Source organism: Pleurodeles waltl, chromosome 1_1, assembly GCF_031143425.1.
Source record: "Pleurodeles waltl isolate 20211129_DDA chromosome 1_1, aPleWal1.hap1.20221129, whole genome shotgun sequence".
NCBI lineage: Eukaryota > Metazoa > Chordata > Amphibia > Caudata > Salamandridae > Pleurodeles > Pleurodeles waltl.
The window spans coordinates 299,319,870-299,345,313 of NC_090436.1; the positions used below are offsets into that span (position 1 = coordinate 299,319,870).

A 25,444-nucleotide genomic window follows, 5' to 3' on the forward strand; every position below is an offset into this window, starting at 1 on the left:
TTTGTCTTCCCTTCCCAGCTGCAAAACAAGTGTGACACTGTCAGACACAGCAGTGCATGTGTATTGGTTAGGCTACCTTGCAGGACACATATCCATTCTGACCTCCTTGCTATGCAAGTCTCCCTATTCAGATATAGTGGCAGTTCAACCTACTCAGCCAGGGCTTACGATGCACTGCAAAACCAGGGTCCCAACAGCCACATCTATGACGGTCAGTGGTTTTGTGCTGCTGTGGCAATGTTATTTATAGTGAGCACATTATTTGAATATTTTCTTCCTTTGTTTAATATCAGATGAACTAATAAAATATAACCTAAAATGCAAGCAATAAATAGTCTTATTTTAAGTGTGTTTTATTTTTCCAAGTTTCAGGGTTCATCCAAGAACCGCCGTGTTTAAATGTAAACAAACATTATTGAAATGCTACAAAATGTAAAAATTCCAAAGGTTATTTTAAAACACATTTGTGTTGGTGTGCAAAACATTTTGCAAAACACAATTGCATTTCTAACATTGTAGAAAAAGTTCACATAAATAATGTACTTGTCTTACTCTGGATACCATACACAACGCAGTGCTTTGTAAATAAATAAAAATACATCGTATTAATGTCACTATTCAAGTCAAGAGGATTTATGCAAATACTGTTTCAGATGTTCGTATCCATCTGGTAGGCTTGCAGCTCATACAAAAACAAAAAAAACAAAAAAACATTAAACACATTAGAACACTGGCAAAAAAGAATATCTGCATTCTTAAAATTTCAGTAATCTGAATTCCAGTCCATCTGTCCCTTCAGCTACAGCTAAATTGTCCGGCATTTTTCAGAAAGTCCTGCTGGTAGCAAACGAGGTAAGGAGTCCACATTGAGAGATACTAGCAGCTGCAGCTTCTCTGAGCAGTCCTGGATTAAAAGATCGGAATAGCCACTGATGTGCAGGTCTAGTGGCCTCTCGTTGTGAAGCATTTTGTCCCCCAGGCCCAGGCAGCAAATGGCAAGCAGGGATGGAGGGTAAGCATTGAAGGCGTAATCGGCCAGGCTTAGTTCTGCCACTCCAGTAGCAAAGGATCTGGCGTTAAGTGCCTCGACGTTGTCCTTCTTGCAAGACTCGCTGTGTGCAAGTCGCATGTGGGTATAGTGTTCCAAGAAGTAGTGTAAGGTGGGAGAATCCAGGCGGAAGTTCAGTTTGAGGAGGATGATGCACTCCAGATTGCACAGCTGCTCGTGCGAGAAGGCGCCACAGCAGAGGGCCAGCAGCTGCTTCACCCGAGGAGGGCGCACTTCAATCTGAGGGGAGCAATTAAAAAGTTTAGCTTCGACTGTTCAGAGAATACCATAAGAACCGCTCCTTAGACCCAATTAGAAGGGCCCGTTCAACGAAACCGTTGTAGTATAAACACATTCCCATTAACTACGATGAAGCTACTATATTTAGAGAACACAGGGTGTGATAATGTTGCAACAAAACAAAATAATTAAAAAGGTAACGTAACAAAAATGAAAAAAGGTAGAAGCGAAACAAAAAAGTCAATTTAGGGTTATATTCAAGGGATGATGGGTGGTTATGGGCATGGGAGATGCGGCAAACTGGGATGTACGGATTATGGTTGAAGTAAGGTTTAGGATTGGATTAGGGAAAATGTAGAGCTTGGATAAAGGGGTTAGAGTAAGGGATGGTGTTATGGTTAGGGTGGGAGTTTAAGACTGAGTACTCACATTGAGATAGGTTTACCGGTTGGCTAATACAAGGTGGAAGTGATAGTATAACTGCATTTTACATAGACATACATACTAGCCATGACATTTTTACCCTTCTTAAATCTATATTGTAATCTAAAATGCCATATACAACCACTGGAGAATGCCATATTAGCCTAGAACTGAGTCAGGGCATCTTGAGGTACAAACTGCCCTCATACATAGCAGCAAGACTAACACATTTCTGTGTTATGAGATTCTGGGCAGGAGTACCACCCTAGTACCTGTGCAGTGTACACCTGCACACCAACAGCAATGTGAACATCATTTGAGACTTTCTAGCCCAGGGGTTCACAACCTGTGGTCCGGGGAATTGGGTCTTGGAATTGGTTAGATAAATGCTTTACGGCACGTGATAAGGTTTTAAGATATCTCGGTGCGCTGCAGAGGCCAACTGTACCCTTGTTCTTACCTGTTTACATGCAATGAGCAGCGATGTTACCCCCACCAGCTGGAAGCAGTCAGAGGCTACTGGGGTGCAGAAGAGAAAGCGATCTAGGATGTTGATGGCCAGACATAGCGACTCGAAGCCCAAGTTAAAGTGCTTGTGCACCGGGATGAGCCAACTGATGAGCTTGCAGCGAGACTCTGGCTTCACCTGTCATTAGAATACAGAGAAAGCAATAAGCGCATGATACAATCACACAGTTTGAAATGTCAATCTTTGGTATAAATTACCTAATTTATTATCAAGTGTTACCTAAGAGGTTACCGTGAAGCATGTCTTTAACACAGTATTCTATAAAAGGAGAATACCACAGAAGGAGTGATCCAACTGTAGCACCTCGAGTCAGCGTAAAGAGCCAGGTATGGAACTTGGTGCAAACAAGGGCCAGGTACAGCGTCAGATGTTATTGTTAAGAGGGGCCAGGTACAGCATCAGCTGTTGGTGCAAACAAGGGCCAAGTACAGCAATAGCTGTTAATGTAAATAGGGGCTAGGCACAGCATCAGCTGTTAGTATAAAGAGTGGACAACACACATATGAAGTCAGAAAAGTTTAGAAAACAAAATATGTCTCCTTTTTTAATGCTCTCTCAAAAATGTTGGGTTTAAGCTATTGTTAGTAGATAGGGCTTTAAACCAAAACCATAGGAACGCCCAGGTACCACCTTTATGCAAAGTAACACAAAGCAACTTTCCAGTGCAAAACACGTTTAGTGACTTGTAGACATGATTCAGGGCGAGGGTCCTAGTAGCCCTGGGAGGCCCGTTAGGGTAGCCATGTGTTATATGAATACTGGAAACTGGAAAGTAAATACCAAATAAACATTTTGTAATGCAAACCTGAAATAAAATATAAGCAAATCTGTTCATTGGAGCCAGTCTAAAGAGAGGCCAGGTATAGCGGCACGAGACAGGGTTAAGAGGAACCATATATAGCATCTTGTGTTGTTCTAAAAAGGGAACAAGTACTGCGTGGAGTCAGTGCAAGAGGGGACGAGTACTGCATCTGGAGTGAGTGTGAGGAAGGAGGGGGCAGTTACTGCATCTGGAGTTAGTGTATTAAAAAAATAAAAAATAAAACAAAAGGGGGGGCATGTATGGAATTTGAAGTAAGTCTAAAGAAAGGCCAAGTATAACAAGTCCAGCCGATATACAGAGGGACCATATGTAGCACCTTGTGTTCGTGTAAAAAGGGGACAAGTACTGCATCTGGAGTTAGTGTAAAGAAGGAGACAAGTATGGAATTTGGAGTCAGGGTAAAGAGGACACAGGTACGGCATTTGAAGTCAGCGCAGAAGGTCCTTCTTTACACGAGCAGCAAGCGCTTGTGTAAAGAGCAACCATCTGTACGGTGACTCCAGGAGTGTACCTGGCTTTAATTTGATGCTAGCGTAGAGACCGAATATAGCATCTGCTTATACTGCAGGAACAGAATCTGTCTCCATCGTAAAAAGGCTGCCTGTAATAGTCACAGTGCGTTGTATAAATGCAGAAGGGCACAAATAACCCTCGTGTAAGGGTTAAAGGGTATAGCCGAATCGCTTTACTCCCGTAAATGGGAAGCAGAGCAAACCAACTGGGTGAAGTTAAAGCACGTGTGGTGAGGCTACTCCAGGACGCAGTTGTATTGTGTAGCAGTCTCCATGGAGACAACTGTGCGGCAGTTTCTCGGGCAAGGATGCTAAAGGGTGTGATTATGATGTATCAGATGTAGATTGGCCCTCTCTGCCTGCTCTTGGGTCGCAGCCCAACAGTGTGATGACCCGTACAGTCTCTCGGTCGCGGCGTATATTGTTTGCCCAGTAGCGTATCGCAGCACTATAGTGAGGTGCCATTTGACTCACCTGAGGCTGCCGGGACAGGCAGCCGGCGGTCAGGAAGTCTCTCTCGATGCCTCTACGGTATAGGTAGCAGTCATCTCCGTAGTCCCTGAAGTTACGGAGGTCCAGGCGCAGGGGGGCGATCACTGCAAGCTCGGTGCAGCTGCTGCCGTCAACGGGGCTCTCCTCATCTGAAGACGGCTCGCTGCTTGGTGGCGTCTCGAATAGCGGGTGTGGGCCCCTCGGGATCCTTTGCTTCCGTAGCCTGGGGTACCGCTCCCTCCTGAGCGGGGGTCTTTGCAGACAGCTGGCCAGACTCTGTGACCTATCCTCCGGGGTTACCTCCTCAGGAGCCGCTAGACCCTTGAGCCTCTTGCTGGGGCTGCCCTGAGCCTCCTCGACCGAGGGGCGGACCAGGGCGCTGCAGGTCACCATAGCTGCTCTGCAAGGGCGGGCTGTCCGTGCGTCCGTTGATGTGCTGATCCTATGTCTGCTAGTAGTGCTGCGCTGCCTCGAAGCACTCTATGCGGACAGCGTAAAGAGTCGCCGCTGATGCTGCAGCTGTGACTGATGCTCCCTGGCCTGGCGCCGGAGTTTATTTACAGTCCAGCTCGTCTCTGACTGGCTGCTTGCAGAACCCCCTGTATTGTGACGTCACGAGAAGCTTTCCCGGCTAATGTGCCGCTCAGTAGCGCTGGCAGTGGCAGCATGCCGGGCAGCTCCCGCCTCCCCAGCAAGCGTGTCGACGTTGCCTTGGTAACCAGTGCCTGGGGGTACCGGAAAAGCCTTTCAGAGAGTGCCTCCACCCCCCAGGGAGCAGGCTCTGGCGGCAGTACTAGCAAACCCCGCGCACAGGCACAGAAAGCACACACCGGAAATTGATGGATTTAGCTACCTGACTGAGTGCCAGCCCCCAAAGCTAAGGATAATAGGCCAGGAATATAGAGAAATAACAACGGCCAAACTTCTCAAGAACTCAAATGATAATTCTTATTAAGCAGATTGCGCCGCAGCAACTCCCCTTTATTCAGCACGCCATCGCTCCAGCAGGAATACCACACTTTATTTAAGATATGTATATTGTTTGCTTTGGAGAGTACTACTATATTTAGCAACCATTATACACGCGAAATTTAAAGTGTGAGTATTCTCTACACCCGCCTGCCCCCACTTAAGTAACACATTCTAACTTAATTTTAATTAGGATACATTGCATTTACGGATTCCCATATTTCCACTTATTTAAAAGCCATTATAGCTTATCTCATCAAGGACAGGAGTCTTCAAGGTAAATCACATAGAAGCGCAGACAGCAGCGTTCACTCAGTATATTAAGTGGCTTCAACTGCCAAACAAGCAAAGAAATACAATTCTATTTTTTTGTGTTTCAATTCTTTATTCATTTTAATGAGCAGATATAAACATAAATTGTTCATTAACTATATAAATGTACATCAAATAGTTAAAAAACAAAGTGCATCAATAAAGAATTTTCATAATCATTCCGTATTTAATAATAAGAGAAAGAAAATACACAACAAATTACTAAGAAACATTTAAACGGTTTTCTGTTCAAATGTACTTTCCCAAAACAAATTAAAAAAGAAAAGGAAATTGATTAGATTACAAGAAATATATATATCAGTTGGTTGATTAAAATCTAAAAATGAAATATTTCTCAATGAATCATCATAAGAAGGAAAAAGAAACAACTTTTCTAGGAAAGAGCCCCAGATATTATCAATTTTTTTAAAGTTATCATTTCGTTTATATAACATTCTTTCCAACTGCACAATTTCAAACATATCCTTCAACCAAGATTGGATCACTGGTTAAACATTAGATTTCCAAAAACGTAATATATTAACTTTTGCCGGACTAATTGCCATAGATAACCATCTGAACATTTGTGGAGAAACCTACCCATTCCAAAAGTATCATGTAATAAAAACAATCGGGTTGATTGAGACGAGATATTAGGTAATATTGTTCCTAAATAATTTGCTATTTGTGTCCAAAATTGTTGAATCTCAGGACATTCCCATAGAACATGTACAATATTGCAATTAGGTTATTGATATCTCCAACTGTCAGAGTTTGGACTAAGTTTAGCTTATAAGGTGACCAATGCCATTGATGGAATATTTTAAAATAATTACATTTTAATCTTACATCACAAAGTCCCTGATTCTAATCTTCCAAAACTTTAACCCAATCTTAACTGAAAAGGTGATATTAAGTTGTGTGGATCACCATGTTATAAAATGTTCAGAGGTATCATCTGAAAAGGATCTATCAATTAGTATAGAGTATAAATCAGACACCGTACCTTTGAAATCCTTCCATATATATATATATATATATATATATATATATATATATATATATATATATATATATATATTGAGCAATAGATGACTGTATTATAGTGAAGGAGGCTGGCCTGGCTTATAGTGGGTACCCTGTGGTACTTACACCCTGTGCCAGGTCCAGTAATTCCTTATTAGTAGAATAGAGGTGTTTCTAGCAGCTTAGGCTGATAGAAGGTAGCTATGGCAAAGCAGCTTAGGCTGAAGTAGGAGACATGCAAAGCTCCTACTATACCACTTATATCATATGCACAATATCATAAGAAAACACAATACACAGAGTTACTAAAAATAAAAGTACTTTATTTTTATGACAGTATGCCATAAGTATCTCACTGAGTGTGAGAAGGTAGCCTCTTTCTAGCCTTGTTACCCCCACTTTTGGCCTGTTTGTGAGTGTATGTCAGGGTGTTTGTCACTGTTTTCACTGTCTCACTGGGATCCTGATAGCCAGGCCTCAGTGCTCATAGTGAAAACACCATGTTTTCAGTATGGTTGTTATGTGTCACTGGGATCCTGCTGGTCAGGACCCCAGTGCTCATAGGTTTGTGGCCTATATGTATGTGTCACTGGGACCCTGTCACACAGGGCCCCAGTGCTCATAGGTGTGCATGTATATGTTTCCTGTGTGGTGCCTAACTGTCTCACTGAGGCTCTGCTAACCAGAACCTCAGTGGTTATGCTCTCTCATTACTTTCAAATTGTCACTAACAGGCTAGTGACCATTTTTACCAATTTACATTGGCTTACTGGAACACCCTTATAATTCCCTAGTATATGGTACTGAGGTACCCAGGGTATTGGGGTTCCAGGAGATCCCTATGGGCTGCAGCATTCCTTTTGCCACCCATAGGGAGCTCTGACAATTCTTACACAGGCCTGCCACTGCAGCCTGAGTGAAATAACGTCCACGTTATTTCACAGCCATTTTACACTGCACTTAAGTAACTTATAAGTCACCTATATGTCTAACCTTTACCTGGTAAAGGTTAGATGCAAAGTTACTTAGTGTGAGGGCACCCTGGCACTAGCCAAGGTGCCCCCACATTGTTCAGAGCCAATTCACTGAACTTTGTGAGTGCGGGGACACCATTACACGCGTGCACTACATATAGGTCACTACCTATATGTAGCTTCACCATGGTAACTCCGAATATGGCCATGTAACATGTCTATGATCATGGAATTGCCCCCTCTATGCCATCCTGGCATTGTTGGTACAATTCCATGATCCCAGTGGTCTGTAGCACAGACCCTGGTACTGCCAGACTGCCCTTCCTGGGGTTTCACTGCAGCTGCTGCTGCTGCCAACCCCTCAGACAGGCAGCTGCCCTCCTGGGGTCCAGCCAGGCCTGGCCCAGGATGGCAGAACAAAGAACTTCCTCTGAGAGAGGGTGTGACACCCTCTCCCTTTGGAAAATGGTGTGAAGGCAGGGGAGGAGTAGCCTCCCCCAGCCTCTGGAAATGCTTTGTTGGGCACAGATGTGCCCAATTCTGCATAAGCCAGTCTACACCGGTTCAGGGACCCCTTAGCCCCTGCTCTGGCGCGAAACTGGACAAAGGAAAGGGGAGTGACCACTCCCCTGACCTGCACCTCCCCTGGGAGGTGTCCAGAGCTCCTCCAGTGTGCTCCAGACCTCTGCCATCTTGGAAACAGAGGTGCTGCTGGCACACTGGACTGCTCTGAGTGGCCAGTGCCACCAGGTGACGTCAGAGACTCCTGCTGATAGGCTCCTTCAGGTGTTAGTAGCCTTTCCTCTCTCCTAGGTAGCCAAACCCTCTTTTATGGCTATTTAGGGTCTCTGTCTCTGGGGAAACTTTAGATAACGAATGCATGAGCTCAGCCGAGTTCCTCTGCATCTCCCTCTTCACCTTCTGATAAGGAATCGACCGCTGACCGCGCTGGAAGCCTGCAAACCTGCAACATAGTAGCAAAGACGACTACTGCAACTCTGTAACGCTGATCCTGCCGCCTTCTCGACTGTTTTCCTGCTTGTGCATGCTGTGGGGGTAGTCTGCCTCCTCTCTGCACCAGAAGCTCCGAAGAAATCTCCCGTGGGTCGACGGAATCTTCCCCCTGCAACCGCAGGCACCAAAAAGCTGCATCTCCGGTCCCTTGGGTCTCCTCTCAGCACGACGAGCGAGGTCCCTCGAATCCAGCGACACCGTCCAAGTGACCCCCACAGTCCAGTGACTCTTCAGCCCAAGTTTGGTGGAGGTAAGTCCTTGCCTCACCTCGCTGGGCTGCATTGCTGGGAACCGCGACTTTGCAAGCTTCTCCGGCCCCTGTGCACTTCCGGCGGAAATCCTGTGTGCACAGCCAAGCCTGGGTCCACGGCACTCTAACCTGCATTGCACGACTTTCTAAGTTGGTCTCCGGCGACGTGGGACTCCTTTGTGCAACTTCGGCGAGCACCGTTTCACGCATCCTCGTAGTGCCTGTTTCTGGCACTTCTCCGGGTGCTACCTGCTTCAGTGAGGGCTCTTTGTCTTGCTCGACGTCCCCTCTCTCTGCAGGTCCAATTTGCGACCTCCTGGTCCCTCCTGGGCCCCAGCAGCGTCCAAAAACGCCAAACGCACGATTTGCGTGTAGCAAGGCTTGTTGGCGTCCATCCGGCGGGAAAACACTTCTGCACGACTCTCCAAGGCGTGGGGGATCCATCCTCCAAAGGGGAAGTCTCTAGCCCTTGTCGTTCCTGCAGTATTCACAGTTCTTCAGCCTAGTAAGAGCTTCTTTGCACCAACCGCTGGCATTTCTTGGGCATCTGCCCATCTCCGAGCTGCTTGTGACTTTTGGACTTGGTCCCCTTGTTCCACAGGTACCCTCAGTCAGGAATCCATCGTTGTTGCATTGCTGATTTGTGTTTTCCTTGCATTTTTCCTCTAACACGACTATTTTGTCCTTAGGGGAACTTTGGTGCACTTTGCACTCACTTTTCAGGGTCTTGGGGAGGGTTATTTTTCTAACTCTCACTATTTTCTAATAGTCCCAGCGACCCTCTACAAGGTCACATAGGTTTGGGGTCCATTCGTGGTTCGCATTCCACTTTTGGAGTATATGGTTTGTGTTGCCCCTATCCCTATGTTTCCCCATTGCATCCTATTGTAACTATACATTGTTTGCACTGTTTTCTAAGACTATACTGCATATTTTTGCTATTGTGTATATATATCTTGTGTATATTTCCTATCCTCTCACTGAGGGTACACTCTAAGATACTTTGGCATATTGTCATAAAAATAAAGTACCTTTATTTTTAGTATAACTGTGTATTGTGTTTTCTTATGATATTGTGCATATGACACTAGGTGGTACTGTAGTAGCTTCACACGTCTCCTAGTTCAGCCTAAGCTGCTCTGCTAAGCTACCATTATCTATCAGCCTAAGCTGCTAGACACCCTATACACTAATAAGGGATAACTGGGCCTGGTGCAAGGTGCAAGTACCCCTTGGTACTCACTACAAGCCAGTCCAGCCTCCTACATTGGTGGCAGCGGTGGGATAAGTGCTTGAGACTGCTTACCACTCTTGTCATTGTACTTTTCATAAGAGAAAAATATACAAAACAAGGTCAGTGTATATACACATAGCCAAAAAGTTTTGCATTTCCTCTTTTCACTCTTTTCTAAGTGCTGAAAAGTACTTCTAAAACTTTCAAAAAGTTCTTAAAAGTTTAAAAAGTTTTTTCTGTCTTTCCAAAAAGTTCTGAAAACTGGCCCTAAGCAGGTGGTGGTATCACCTAGCTTACCTGTAGACTGTCTCTTAGGTAATGACCTAGAGGCCTCAGGTTGGGCTGATGTAGAGTTTTATGCCCATGCAGCCATGCTGGGCATCCCTGAGGAATTGTTCCCTCTCATTTCTACTGAAATGAAAAAGCAAAGGAGAGAAGGCCTGAAAACTCAGGATCCCTCTCCATCAACAGGTAAAAAGGGTATCACAGTATCCCCTAACCACCCTACCATTCAGGATACCATTCCTGTGGTGGGAGAAACCTCTCCTGGGGTGGCACCTGTTCCAAGGGAATCATCAGCTGGCATAGCTGGACTCCCTGAGGTAGAAGTACCTCTCTGTGGGATAACTAACATTGGTGACAAAAAGAGCACCATTTTAGTTAACATGGAGCATCCCTCCAACCCTCCCAGAGAAACTTTAGTGCAGAAACCCTGTACTGCCTCACAACACTTAGGACAGCATCCCTGCCCTAGTGTGGAGCTCATAGGACAGCATCCCTGCCCTGCTCCAACTCAAGAGAAACAGCATCCCTGTTCTCTCTTCCAGCCAAATGGACAAAGTTTTTGCCCAGCTATGGCTTTACTGAGACAGCATCCCTGTCTGGCATTTCCATCACTACAAATAGGTTCAGTGGACAATTCCCACTGCTCTAAACTAAAACTTACTGATAGAAACTCTGAAAATACATCTTCACATTGTTGCTTAGCTAAAAAACTTCAAACAGGGTGGTTTACATCCCCACAGGGAAGTAACCATATAGTGGATGATAAAGGGAGTAACCAGTCTATTGCAGAGCTACTCTCTACTTATCACCACTTAGACAATAAAGTCTCAACTGGCCAAGGTTAGCCTTATTGTCCTTCGTTTGGGGGGGGGTTGTGTGAGAAGGTAGCCTCTTTCTAGCCTTGTTACCCCCACTTTTGGCCTGTTTGTGAGTGTATGTCAGGGTGTTTGTCACTGTTTTCACTGTCTCACTGGGATCCTGATAGCCAGGCCTCAGTGCTCATAGTGAAAACACCATGTTTTCAGTATGGTTGTTATGTGTCACTGGGATCCTGCTGGTCAGGACCCCAGTGCTCATAGGTTTGTGGCCTATATGTATGTGTCACTGGGACCCTGTCACACAGGGCCCCAGTGCTCATAGGTGTGCATGTATATGTTTCCTGTGTGGTGCCTAACTGTCTCACTGAGGCTCTGCTAACCAGAACCTCAGTGGTTATGCTCTCTCATTACTTTCAAATTGTCACTAACAGGCTAGTGACCATTTTTACCAATTTACATTGGCTTACTGGAACACCCTTATAATTCCCTAGTATATGGTACTGAGGTACCCAGGGTATTGGGGTTCCAGGAGATCCCTATGGGCTGCAGCATTCCTTTTGCCACCCATAGGGAGCTCTGACAATTCTTACACAGGCCTGCCACTGCAGCCTGAGTGAAATAACGTCCACGTTATTTCACAGCCATTTTACACTGCACTTAAGTAACTTATAAGTCACCTATATGTCTAACCTTTACCTGGTAAAGGTTAGATGCAAAGTTACTTAGTGTGAGGGCACCCTGGCACTAGCCAAGGTGCCCCCACATTGTTCAGAGCCAATTCACTGAACTTTGTGAGTGCGGGGACACCATTACACGCGTGCACTACATATAGGTCACTACCTATATGTAGCTTCACCATGGTAACTCCGAATATGGCCATGTAACATGTCTATGATCATGGAATTGCCCCCTCTATGCCATCCTGGCATTGTTGGTACAATTCCATGATCCCAGTGGTCTGTAGCACAGACCCTGGTACTGCCAGACTGCCCTTCCTGGGGTTTCACTGCAGCTGCTGCTGCTGCCAACCCCTCAGACAGGCAGCTGCCCTCCTGGGGTCCAGCCAGGCCTGGCCCAGGATGGCAGAACAAAGAACTTCCTCTGAGAGAGGGTGTGACACCCTCTCCCTTTGGAAAATGGTGTGAAGGCAGGGGAGGAGTAGCCTCCCCCAGCCTCTGGAAATGCTTTGTTGGGCACAGATGTGCCCAATTCTGCATAAGCCAGTCTACACCGGTTCAGGGACCCCTTAGCCCCTGCTCTGGCGCGAAACTGGACAAAGGAAAGGGGAGTGACCACTCCCCTGACCTGCACCTCCCCTGGGAGGTGTCCAGAGCTCCTCCAGTGTGCTCCAGACCTCTGCCATCTTGGAAACAGAGGTGCTGCTGGCACACTGGACTGCTCTGAGTGGCCAGTGCCACCAGGTGACGTCAGAGACTCCTGCTGATAGGCTCCTTCAGGTGTTAGTAGCCTTTCCTCTCTCCTAGGTAGCCAAACCCTCTTTTATGGCTATTTAGGGTCTCTGTCTCTGGGGAAACTTTAGATAACGAATGCATGAGCTCAGCCGAGTTCCTCTGCATCTCCCTCTTCACCTTCTGATAAGGAATCGACCGCTGACCGCGCTGGAAGCCTGCAAACCTGCAACATAGTAGCAAAGACGACTACTGCAACTCTGTAACGCTGATCCTGCCGCCTTCTCGACTGTTTTCCTGCTTGTGCATGCTGTGGGGGTAGTCTGCCTCCTCTCTGCACCAGAAGCTCCGAAGAAATCTCCCGTGGGTCGACGGAATCTTCCCCCTGCAACCGCAGGCACCAAAAAGCTGCATCTCCGGTCCCTTGGGTCTCCTCTCAGCACGACGAGCGAGGTCCCTCGAATCCAGCGACACCGTCCAAGTGACCCCCACAGTCCAGTGACTCTTCAGCCCAAGTTTGGTGGAGGTAAGTCCTTGCCTCACCTCGCTGGGCTGCATTGCTGGGAACCGCGACTTTGCAAGCTTCTCCGGCCCCTGTGCACTTCCGGCGGAAATCCTGTGTGCACAGCCAAGCCTGGGTCCACGGCACTCTAACCTGCATTGCACGACTTTCTAAGTTGGTCTCCGGCGACGTGGGACTCCTTTGTGCAACTTCGGCGAGCACCGTTTCACGCATCCTCGTAGTGCCTGTTTCTGGCACTTCTCCGGGTGCTACCTGCTTCAGTGAGGGCTCTTTGTCTTGCTCGACGTCCCCTCTCTCTGCAGGTCCAATTTGCGACCTCCTGGTCCCTCCTGGGCCCCAGCAGCGTCCAAAAACGCCAAACGCACGATTTGCGTGTAGCAAGGCTTGTTGGCGTCCATCCGGCGGGAAAACACTTCTGCACGACTCTCCAAGGCGTGGGGGATCCATCCTCCAAAGGGGAAGTCTCTAGCCCTTGTCGTTCCTGCAGTATTCACAGTTCTTCAGCCTAGTAAGAGCTTCTTTGCACCAACCGCTGGCATTTCTTGGGCATCTGCCCATCTCCGAGCTGCTTGTGACTTTTGGACTTGGTCCCCTTGTTCCACAGGTACCCTCAGTCAGGAATCCATCGTTGTTGCATTGCTGATTTGTGTTTTCCTTGCATTTTTCCTCTAACACGACTATTTTGTCCTTAGGGGAACTTTGGTGCACTTTGCACTCACTTTTCAGGGTCTTGGGGAGGGTTATTTTTCTAACTCTCACTATTTTCTAATAGTCCCAGCGACCCTCTACAAGGTCACATAGGTTTGGGGTCCATTCGTGGTTCGCATTCCACTTTTGGAGTATATGGTTTGTGTTGCCCCTATCCCTATGTTTCCCCATTGCATCCTATTGTAACTATACATTGTTTGCACTGTTTTCTAAGACTATACTGCATATTTTTGCTATTGTGTATATATATCTTGTGTATATTTCCTATCCTCTCACTGAGGGTACACTCTAAGATACTTTGGCATATTGTCATAAAAATAAAGTACCTTTATTTTTAGTATAACTGTGTATTGTGTTTTCTTATGATATTGTGCATATGACACTAGGTGGTACTGTAGTAGCTTCACACGTCTCCTAGTTCAGCCTAAGCTGCTCTGCTAAGCTACCATTATCTATCAGCCTAAGCTGCTAGACACCCTATACACTAATAAGGGATAACTGGGCCTGGTGCAAGGTGCAAGTACCCCTTGGTACTCACTACAAGCCAGTCCAGCCTCCTACACTGAGTATCCTCAGTAAGAAGGTAAGTAATATACAAAAGTTATATGTACACAAACCCAAAACAGGTAAGTAAGAGTCAGAAAAGTAATGCAAACAGTGTAGAATTACAATAGGATGCAATAGGTGAACATAGGTCTAGGGGCAACACAAACCATATACTCCAAAAGTGGAATGCGAATCACAAATGGACCCCAGACCTATGGTAGCTTGTAGAGGGTCGCTGGGACTGTAAGAAAACAGACAGGGTGTCCAAGATACCCCACCCCAAGACCCTGAAAGGTAGGAGTAAAGTACACCTACTACCCCAAAAGAGCACAATAGTCTTGATAGGGCAATTCTGCAAGAACCACAAACACCAGCAAAGCACTGAAGACGGATTCCTGAACCTGGGGACCTGCAAGGCAAGGGGACCAAGTCCAAGAGTCGCGATAGTGTCCGGGGGGGGGGGCAGGAGCCCAGGAAACCCTGGATGAAGGTGCAAGGAAGCTGCATCCGGATGGAAGAAGCTTGGAGTTCTGCAACAACGAAGAGGACTAGGAACTTCTCCTTTGGATGGAAGATGTCCCACATCGCGATGAAGGTTGCAGAAGTATTCCCACGCAGAAATATTGCAAACAAGCTTTGCTAGCTGCAAGGGTCGCGGTAGAGGTTTTTGGCTGCTGGAGACCTGGAAGGACCAGGATGTCGCCCCTTGGAGGAGGAGACAGAGGCGGCGCTTAGCAACCCAGAGAGCCCCCACAGATGGAGGCAGCACCCACAGAAGTACCCGAACAGGCACTTAGAAGATTTGTGAACCGGAGCTGTCTCAGAGTCACAAAGGAGGGTCCCACGATGCCAGAGGCCATCTCAGAGGGTTGAGCACTGCAGGATGCAGTGCTAGGGACCCAGGCTAGACTGTGCACAAAGGAAATCCTGGAAGAGTGCACAGGAGTCAGAGCAGCTGCAAATCACGCAGTACACAGGTTTGCAGTATAGCATGGGGAGGCAAGGACGTACCTCCACCAAACTTGGACTGAAGGATCACTGGACTGTGGGAATCACTTGGATAGAGTTCCTTTGTTCCAGGGGCCACGCTCGTCAGGATGAGAGGGGACACAGAGGACCGGTGATGCAGCCTTTTGGTGCCTGCGTTAGCAGGGGGAGATTCCATCGACCCACAGGAGATTTCTTCTTGGCTTCCAGTGCAGGGTGAAGGCAGATGACCCCCAGAGCATGCACCACCAGGAAACAGTCGAGAAAGCTGGCAGGATGAGGCGCTACAATGTTGCTGGTAGTCGTCTTGCTACTTTGTTGCGGTTTTGCAGGCGTCCTGGAGTATTCAGCGGTCGATCCTTGGCAGAAGTCGAAGAGGGAAGTACAGAGGAACTCTGGTGAGCTCTTGCATTCGTTATCTAAAGAATACCCCAGAGGAGAGACCCTAAATAGCCAGAAAAGGAGGTTTGGCTACCAAGGAAGGAGGATTGGCTACCAAGAGAGGTAAGAGCCTATCAGAGGAGGTCTCTGACGCCACCTGCTGGCACTGGCCACTCCAGTGTGTCCCCAACACCTCTGTTTCCAAGATGGCAGAGGTCTGGGACACACTGGAGGAGCTCTGGGCACCTCCCCTGGGAGGCACTTGTCAGGGGAGGGGTCACTCCCCTTTCCTTTGTCCAGTTTCGTGCCAGAGCAGGGCTGGGGGATCCTTGAACTAGTGTAGACTGGCTTATGCAGAGATGGGCACCATCTGTTCCCATCAAAGCATTTCCAGAGGCTGGGGTAGGCTACTCCTCCCCAGCCCTTCACACCTATTTCCAAAGGGAGAGGGTGTAACACCCTATCTCAGAGGAAATCCTTTGTTCTTCCTTCCTGGGCCAGGGCTGCCTGGACCCCAGGAGGGCAGAATCCTGTCTGAGGGGTTGGCAGCAGCTGCAGTGGAAACCCCGGAAAGGCAGTTTGGCAGTACCCGAGTTCTGTGCTAGAGACCCGGGGGAACATGGAATTGTCCCCCAATACCAGAATGGTATTGGGGTTACAATTCCATGATCTTAGACATGTTACATGGCCATGTTGGGAGTTACCATTGTGACGATATACATAGGTAGTGACCTATGTATAGTGCACGCGTGTAATGGTGTCCCCGCACTCACAAAGCCCGGGGAATTTGCCCTGAACGATGTGAGGGCACCTTGGCTAGTGCCAGGGTGCCCACACACTAAGTAACTTGGCACCCAACCTTCACCAGGTGAAGGTTAGACATATAGGTGACTTATAAGTTACTTATGTGCAGTGAAAAATGGCTGTGAAATAACGTGGACGTTATTTCACTCAGGCTGCAGTGGCAGGCCTGTGTAAGAATTATCCGAGCTCCCTATGGGTGGCAAAAGAAATGCTGCAGCCCATAGGGATCTCCTGGAACCCCAATATCCTGGGTACCTAAGTACTATATACATGGGAATTATATGGGTGTACCAGTGTGCCAATGAGAATTGGTAAATTTAGTCACTTGCCTGCAGTGACAAACTTAGAAAGCAGAGAGAGCATAAACACTGAGGTTCTGGTTAGCAGAGCCTCAGTGATACAGTTAGGCACCACAAAGGGAACACATACAGGGCACATACTATGAGCACTGGGGTCCTGCCTGGCAGGATCCCAGTGACACAAGGGCTAAAACAACATACATACAGTGAAATATGGGGGTAACATACCAGGCAAGATGGTACTTTCCTACATTTAGGATCTATACTTGAGTCTATTTTGAAGTTTAAAATGGACGATATCAGAATAAAGTTATTAACTGCGATTTCGGAAGTGTAAACGGCTCTTGCAATTGTGAGAATGGTTTCAAGGCGCTATTCCATGTATATAAATCCGATAGAGTATTAATTTTAATATTTCTCCAGATGAACCAGTTAAGCTCTTTACCCTTATAAGTAATTGCAGAATTATTCCAAATTGGAGCACTTAAGTGAATATAGGTGTTACATTTTATAATTTTATGGGCCTTTTGCCATGCTAGTTGAGAGGACTAGATAGTTGGATTTGAGAATTGTGATTATTTTTGACATTTGGTATAATAAATAGCCATGGGAGTAGTAGTTTTCAATAGGAACCGTTCTAATTTCACCCATAGGGGTGTATCATCATTTATGGATATCATATATGTTGAATGCAACAACTGTTGGTCTATCCAATAATTTTCCAAATGTGGAAGTGTTAGGCCTCCTTTTAAAGAGGATAAATGTAATTTTGAACTAATTATACAAGGATTTTTTTCTCCCCAAATAAAGCGGATTGTCAAAGATGAAGTACTTTTGAAGAAATTGGAAATAATTGGGAATGATAAAATGCTGAACACACAATTGAATTTTGGGATTGTATTTATTTTAATAATCTGTACTCTACCCCGTAATAAGAGATTTAATTGAGACCATTTCATGAAATCTCTTTTAAGTTTATCTATAATAGGATTCAAATTGTCCATCATAAAATTCTTCATTCCAGTATTAAGTAGAATCCCAAGATATTTAAGATGTGAAGATTTACAATTAAATGGGAAATGACCCAGTGACGCTGGTGTGGTACTATTGTTCATTGGTAGGGCTTCACATTTGGACCAATTAATCTTATACCCGGAAAATGTAAAAAATTGATTTAAAAGGGTGATCCATGTTTTAACTGGAGAGTCCGGTTTTAGATATTGTTAGTAAGATATCATCTGCATAATAAAAAGCTTTTACCTCTCCCGATGGGGTAGCAATACCTTGTTTATTAATATTTTGTCTAATCGCAATAGCTAAAGGTTCTAAAGCAATAAGAAACAACAATGGAGAAAGTGGACATCCTTGTCTGGTACAACGAAGAATTTTAAAATAAGAAGATGTGAAACCATTACAAGTGATTGTGGCAGTTGGGGATTGATACATTCCTTTGGTTAAAGTAATAAAGTCTGTACCAATACCCATTCTATTCATGGTTCGAAATAGATATCCCCATTCTACTTCATCAAAAGCTTTTTCTGCATCCAGGGACAATATAACATTTACTTCTGTTTTATTGCCATAGTAAGTGTAGAATTGTTCGAAGATGGTTTGAAGATGATCGAGATGGAACAAAACCGACTTTAGATGAATGGATAAGTGATGTAATAACTGAACGAAAGCGCGTCACAAGTATTTTAGCCCAAATTTTAATATCAGAATTTATTGATGAGATAGGTCTGTAGCTAGAGCATTCTAACGGATCTTTGCCAGGTTTACGAATTACAGTAATACGTGCTCCTAAAAATTCTGGAGAAAAATGTCCCTTTTTTAAAGCTTCATGAAAAAAGTTTGTAACAGTGGGATTATTTGAGCTTTTGTAATCTTATAAAATTCGATAGGAAAGCCATCGTCCCCGTGAACATTATTTGTCGCTAGACAGTCAATAGCTTTTGTGATTTCTTTTGTTGTTATGTTCCCTTCCAGTCTTAATTTCTGTTCTTGGGTTAATTTTGGGATTTTTAAATTAGTGAAAAAGTCATCTTCCTCTTTAGTATCTTCACAGTTCAATGATGTATAAAGTTTTTCATAATAGTTCTGAAATTGTGCCAGTATATTTGTTGGTAGTGTAAATAAATGATTTGAAGAATTTTTAATAGCAGATATCGTTCTAGAGGATTCCTATTGGCGTAATGGATATGCTAGAAGTCTTCCAGCTTTCTCCCCCTTTCATAATTACGTTGGCGAATTAAAAATAGACATTTTTCAGCATGAGAAATATATGCATTATAAAGTCGGAATTTGGCTGAAAGTAGTTTTTTTTTAATCTCAGGAGATTCTTTTTTGCTATAATCATTCGAGAGTAATATAACCTCTCTTTCCAGTAATATCCTTTCATTATTCAGTTGTTTTTTAAGAATATATGAGTCTCTCATAATCATTCCTCTAATGACTGCTTTGCCAGCACCCCAAAGTATACCAGCATCTGTAACTGAATCCTTGTTTTCATCAAGAAATTGTTCAACGTCCTGGCATAAATTAAATTTGGCTTGAGGTGTTTTATATGAAGAGATATGGAATCTCCAATTAGGTTTAGGAGTCTGTGTTAATCCACTATTAATATGTATATCTATTAAATCATGATCTGAAAGGCTACATGGAACAATTCCTGCATGTGATATTGATTGTAACATTGTAGAAGAAGTTAGAAAATAATCTATTCTAGAGCTAACTAAATGTGAACAAGATGTGAATTTATAATCTTTGTCGTCTGGATGTAGCAGACGCCATGGTTCCTGCAATGCAAAATCTTCTATAAGATCTTTTAAAATATGTCTGTCATTTGTATGATACATTTCTGGTTTGCCTGATCTATCAATGAATGGATCTATGGTAACATTCCAACCTCCCCCAATTATTACTCGTGTCATTCCAAAAGAAGACAGTAATCTACTAATCTTAGAAATAAAGATCGTTTTGGAATCATTGGGTACATATATTGTGCCTACAATCATAAAGGAATTTCTAACACGATTCTTAACAAATGCATATCTGCCATCACCATCTAACTATGTTTGAATAATTTTAGATGGTAAGTTTTTATGAAAAAGAATAGCTACCCCACACATACGAATAGGTGAATCATCATTATTAGAGTTATTCTGGGTTATAGTAGCATGTATAACTTGACCAATTCAATCTCTTTTCAATTTTTCGCTTTCTGATTCAATATGATGGGTTTCTTGCAATAAGGCAATGTCTGGTTTTTGTTGTCTGAGAAAGTTAACTATCTTCTTTCTCTTAATTAAATGTGTGAAGCCATCAACATTCAAGGAAATAACATTCAAGGGTTTCAACGTATAGACTGACATACTTAAACTAAAAGAACAATGTCAATCCAAATTATAATGATATGAAAGAGTATAAAATAAAGATAAGAGAAAAGATTAAGAGAGTATATATTTCCAAATGCGTCAGTGTATATGAATGTTATGAAAGTTATATTTTTATAATATATTAAAATAAGAAATTATTATTTATATGAAGTACCAATACAAAATAAATTGTCCCACACTAGTGATAAGACAATTTTGTACACTTAACAACTAAAACTTTAAACTGGGGAGATAAACCAACGTGTCGCGGAGAGGTGAGCAGAGAAGAGGGTGTTAGTGCCATTTCAAGTATAAAATAAAATATCCGATAGCATAAACAAATATAGTTATAGAGAAAGATATGGAAAATAAAGAAGAAATATAAGTTAAGAAGGAAATAGGCAGAGTATATGATTAATATTTCAACCTTGACCAAGGTTTCAAAGGTGATCTAGATTTATCTCTTGGATGATATTTTTTCCAGGCTTTACGTTTACCACCATGTCACCAGTGAGTTGTACAGTCTCCCATTCTCCTTGATCCGCATCATCTGGAGTGTTAGGTGGGGAAGATTCTTTTGTTGGTGAAGGAGAAGAAGTCTTATGTTCCATCTCGGAGTCCTTGTCATCTAAATCATTCAAAAATGATTCCAAGTCATGAGGATCTGAATATTACTTGGTTTTCCGTTGAAAAGTTACAATCATAGTGGCCGGGTCCAGAAGACCATATTTTATGTCTCTTTTCTTTAATATAGCACGGAGATTTAAAAATTATTTCCTTTTGAGATTAGTAGGTGCTGAAAAATCTGCTGTGATGATTACTTGAGATTTTTCATACTGCTTCTTTGCTGCCATGTCAATTTGATGGGTTTGTTGATGCCGTAAACAGCAGGCTAGAATATGTCGAGGTCTTGTAGAGTGGTCCATTCCACGTGTTCGGACACGGTGAGCTCTCTGAAATTCTAAAGGCACTGTGAAAGGGATGTTCGCCAGAGTTGGAAAAGTGGTCAAAAAGTCTCGTATGTTATCTTTCTCTAGTTGTTCTGGAAGACCTATAATTCTAAGATTATTCCTTCTACTTCGGTCCTCTAAATCAATCATTTATTGCTGCAGATACCAAATATCCTGACCTGTAATAGGTATCTTATCTAGACGGGATTCAAAATTCATAATCCGACTGTCCATTGATTGTATGTGGGATTGAAATTTGGTAACATCATTCCTTAGTCCTTGAACTTCCGTAGTATTTGTAGAGACTGTATTGTCCAGGGACGCAATAGAGGATTTTATGTCTAACAGTTCTTTCAAAATTGTAACCATAGCTGCTTAGGGTAGTTCAGTAGAATTAACCATCTTACATTTGGAGTCAGTGGCGTCAGGATTTGATAATAAAGCTGCACTATATGACAATTGCCTTACTACTTTGGGTTCTGAGATAAGGAGTAAATCAGTTGTCTTCCAAAGTTCTGTTTATTATGGGTGCCTAGTCAATTAATACTTTAATTCTAACAATAAGCTTAATTTTGATCACCGATGTAGTACCTACATTGCAGCATATATTCCATTTCCATTTCAAAATAAGTTATATCGCAATGGTTTGTTATATGCATGCAGAATGACATTAAAAGAGAAAGAAATCAATAAATTAATTCAATTTCCGTCTTCTTAGGCAAGCGTGATATCCACCGTGTGGATTGCAGTCAGCTTTTGCAAAATTATATTGATTCTATTAAGCCGTGCATATGCTATCCTTGCGTCTTCCAGATAGTGCTATGTTATGATAGAGTCATTCATACCGGGCAGTGTTCAAGATAGCACACAACAGTTTTGATGCTGCTCAGTACAAAAAGGTAGGGAGCAATACCATTTTCCTGTTTTCTCTGGGCCGCGTGTATGTTATCCTGTCGTCTTCAGTGATGCGCTACAGTGCGATGTAATCGGTCAAGTGAAAAAAGCATCCAGAGGTGTGGCATGACGATTTCAATACGTGATACAATAAGGTAAAGAGCGGACGCGTATATTAATTACCGCTAGGCCACAGGCATGATCTCTTGCCGAATTCCACTTCGCGCTACGTAACAATATGAGCAGACAGTAAATTAGAGATGTTCTTGCAGCTTAGGCTGATAGAGGTAGCTATAGCAGAGCAGCTTAGGCTGAACTAGGAAACATGCAAGGCTCCTACTATACCACTTATATCACTTAGCACTATATCATAAGAAAACACAATACTCAGAGTTACTAAAAATAAAGGTACTTTATTTTAGTGACAATATGCCAAAAGTATCTCAGAGGATATACTTCCTTAGGAGGTAAGTAATATGCACAAAATATACACACACCAAAAAAATCAGTTAAGTAAACAGTTAGAAAAGTAGTGCAAACACTGTAGAACACAGTAGAATGTAATAGGGAAAAATAGACCTAGGGGCAACACAAACCATATACTCCAAAAGTGGAATGCGAACTACGAATGGACCCCAGGCCTAGTGTAGTGTGTAGAGGGTCACTGGGAGTGTAAGAAAACACCAAGGGTGTCCAAGATACCCCACCTCAAGACCCTGAAAAGTAGGAGTAAAGTTACCCTACTACCCTGGAAAGACAGTAAAGTCGAGATAGGGGATTCTGCAAGGACAACGACTGACTGCAAAGCACTGAAGACGGATTCCTGGACCTGAGGACCTATAAAGGAAGGGGACAAAGTCCAAGAGTCACAGAAGTATCCAGGGGGGCAGGAGCCTACTAAACCCTGGATGAAGGTGCAAAAGGGCTGCCTCCGGCTGGAAGAAGCTGAAGATTCTGCAACAACAGAAGGTGCTAGGAACTTCTCCTTTGGTCAGAAGATGTCCCACAGTGTGCTGGAGGATGCAGAGTTGTTTCCACGCAGAAAGACCGCAAACAAGCCTTGCCAGCTGCAAGAGTCGCGGTTGAAGGTTTTGGGTGCTGCCAGGGCCCAGGAAGGACCAGGAGGTCGCCCCTTGGAGGAGGAGACAGAGGGGGCGGTCAGCAACATGAAGAGCCCACGCAGAAGCAGGCAGCACCTGCAGAAGCACCTGTACAGGCATTCAGAAGATCTGAGCATGATGGTCGACTCAGCACAACAAAAGGGGGTCCCACTAAGTCGGACTCCAACTCAGCGAGTTGGGCAATGGAGGATGGAGTGCTGGGGATCTGGGCTGTGCTGTGCATGAAGGAAGTCTTGCAAAAGTGCACAGAAGCCCTAGCAGCTGCCGTTCACGCAGTACATAGGATTACTGTCTGGCGTGGGGAGGCAAGGACTTACCTCCACCAAATTTGGACAGAAGATCGACTGGACTGTCGGAGACACTTGGACTCAGCTCCTGTGTTCCAGGGACCACGCTCGTCAGGATGAGAGGGGACCCAGAGGACCGGTGATACAGAAGTTTGGTGCCTGCGTTGGCAGGGGGAGGATTCCGTCGACCCACAGGAGATTTCTTCTTGGCTTCCAGTGCCGGGTGATGCCAGACAGCCCTCAGAGCATGCACCACCAGGAAACAGTCGAGAAAGCCGGCAGGATGAGGTGCTACAATGTTGCTGGTAGTCTTCTTGCTACTTTATTGCAGTTTTGCAGGCGTCCTGGAGCAATCAGCAGTCGATCCTTGGCAGAAGTCAAAGAGGGAGCTGCAGAGGAACTCTGGTGAGCTCTTGTATTCATTATCTGAAGAGAAGCCCACAGGAGATACCCTAAATAGCCCTCAGAGGAGGACTGGCTACCTAGTCAGATAAGCACCTATCAGGAGTGGTCTCTGACGTCACCTGCTGGCACTGGCCACTCAGAGGCCTCCCTTGTGCCCTCACACCTCTACATTCAAGATGGCAGGGGTCTGGGACACACTGGAGGAGCTCTGGGCACCACCCCTGCGGTGGTGATGGACAGGGAAGTGGTCATTCCCCTTTCCTTTGTCCAGTTTCATGCCAGAGCAGGGGCTGGGGGAATCCCTGAACCGGTGTAGACTGGCTTATGCAAGGAGGGCACCATCTGTGCCCTTCAAAGCATTTCCAGAGGCTGGGGGAGACTATTCCTCCCCAGCCCTTAACACCTATTTCCAAACGGAGAGGGTGTAACACCCACTCTCAGAGGAAATCCTATGCTCTGCCTTCCTGGGACTGGGCTGCCCAGACCCCAGGAGCGCAGAAGCCTGTCTGTGGATTGGCAGCAGTGGTAGCTGCAGTGAAAAACCCAGAGAGCTGGTTTGGCAGTACCCAGGGTCCATGCTGGAGCTCCGGAGATGCATGGGATTGGCACCCCAACACTAGATTTGGCATGGTGGACAATTCCATGATCTTAGACATGTTACATGGCCATATTCGGAGTTACCATTGTGAAGCTACATATAGGTATTGACCTAAATGTAGTACACTCATGTAATGGTGTCCCCGCACTCACAAAGTCCAGGGACATTGCCCTAAACTATGTGGGGGCACCTTGGCTAGTGCCAGGGTGCCCTCACACTAAGTAACTTTGCACCTAACCTTCACTAAGTGAGGCTTAGACATATAGGTGACTTATAAGTTACTTAAGTGCAGTGTAAAATGGCTGTGAAATAACGTGGACGTTATTTCACTCAGGCTGCAGTGGCAGTCCTGTGTAAGAATGGTCTGAGCTCCCTGTGGGTGGCAAAAGAAATGCTGCAGCACATAGGGATCTCCTGGAACCCCAATACCCTGGGTACCTAGGTACCATATACTGGGGAATTATAAGGGTGATCCAGTGTGCCAATCAGATTTGGTAAAAATGGTCACTAGCCTGCAGTGACAATTTTAAAGACAAAGAGAGCAGGAGCACTGAGGTTCTGATTAGCAGACCCTCAGTGACACAGTTAGGCACCACAGAGGGGACACATTCAGGCCACAACTATGAGCACTGGGGTCCTGGCTAGCAGGATCCCAGTGAGACAGGCAAAAACAAACTGACACACAAGTAAAAATAGTGGTTACATGCCAGGCAAGATGGTACTTTCCTACACGACCCCACCCCCCAAACGAAGGACAATAAGACTAACCTTGCCCAGATGAGTCTTCATTGTCTAATTGGAAATATCTGGAGAGTCCATCCGCATTGGAGTGGGTACTCCCAGGATTATGTTCCACTGTATAGTCCATTCCCTGTAGGGAGATAGAAAACCTCAACAATTTAGGGTTTTCACCTTTCATTTGTTTTAGCCAAAGTAGAGGTTTGTGGTCTTTCTGAACAATAAAGTGAGTACCAAACAGATATGGTCTCAACGTTTTCAGTGCCCAGACCACAGCAAATGCCTCCCTCTCTATGGCAGACCAACGCTTTTCTCTAGGGGTCAACCTCCTGCTGAGAAAAGCAACAGGTTGATCCTGGCCCTCAGTATTCAGCTGTGATAGCACTGCCCCAACCCCTAATTCAGATGCATCAGTCTGTACAATGAATTCCTTGGAGTAACAAGGGCTTTTTAGGACAGGTGCAGAGCACA

The 25,444-nt window shown here is 44.8% G+C and overlaps 1 protein-coding gene across 1 annotated transcript; it reads right to left on the reverse strand.

Moving 5' to 3' along the window:
- Nucleotides 1-361: 361 nt before the first annotated feature.
- CCNO (cyclin O) lies at nt 362-4,705 on the reverse strand. Its single transcript, XM_069222067.1, has 3 exons — nt 4,050-4,705; nt 2,172-2,357; nt 362-1,288 (listed from the first exon to the last, which is right to left on the reverse strand). The coding sequence occupies exons 1-3, from the start codon at nt 4,458-4,460 to the stop codon at nt 806-808; spliced, it is 1,080 nt and encodes a 359-aa protein (XP_069078168.1). The 5' UTR covers nt 4,461-4,705; the 3' UTR covers nt 362-805.
- Nucleotides 4,706-25,444: the final 20,739 nt, after the last annotated feature.

What these genes read in the sequence shown, in the direction of transcription:
- CCNO (XM_069222067.1), bottom strand. Translation starts at nt 4,460, where the DNA reads ATGGTGACCTGCAGCGCCCTGGTCCGCCCCTCGGTCGAGGAGGCTCAG. An exon ending in GCCTGTCCCGGCAGCCTCAG is followed by an intron (nt 2,358 to 4,049) that starts GTGAGTCAAATG and finishes TTCTAATGACAG; the next exon opens with GTGAAGCCAGAGTCTCGCTG. An exon ending in TGCTCATTGCATGTAAACAG is followed by an intron (nt 1,289 to 2,171) that starts GTAAGAACAAGG and finishes TGCTCCCCTCAG; the next exon opens with ATTGAAGTGCGCCCTCCTCG.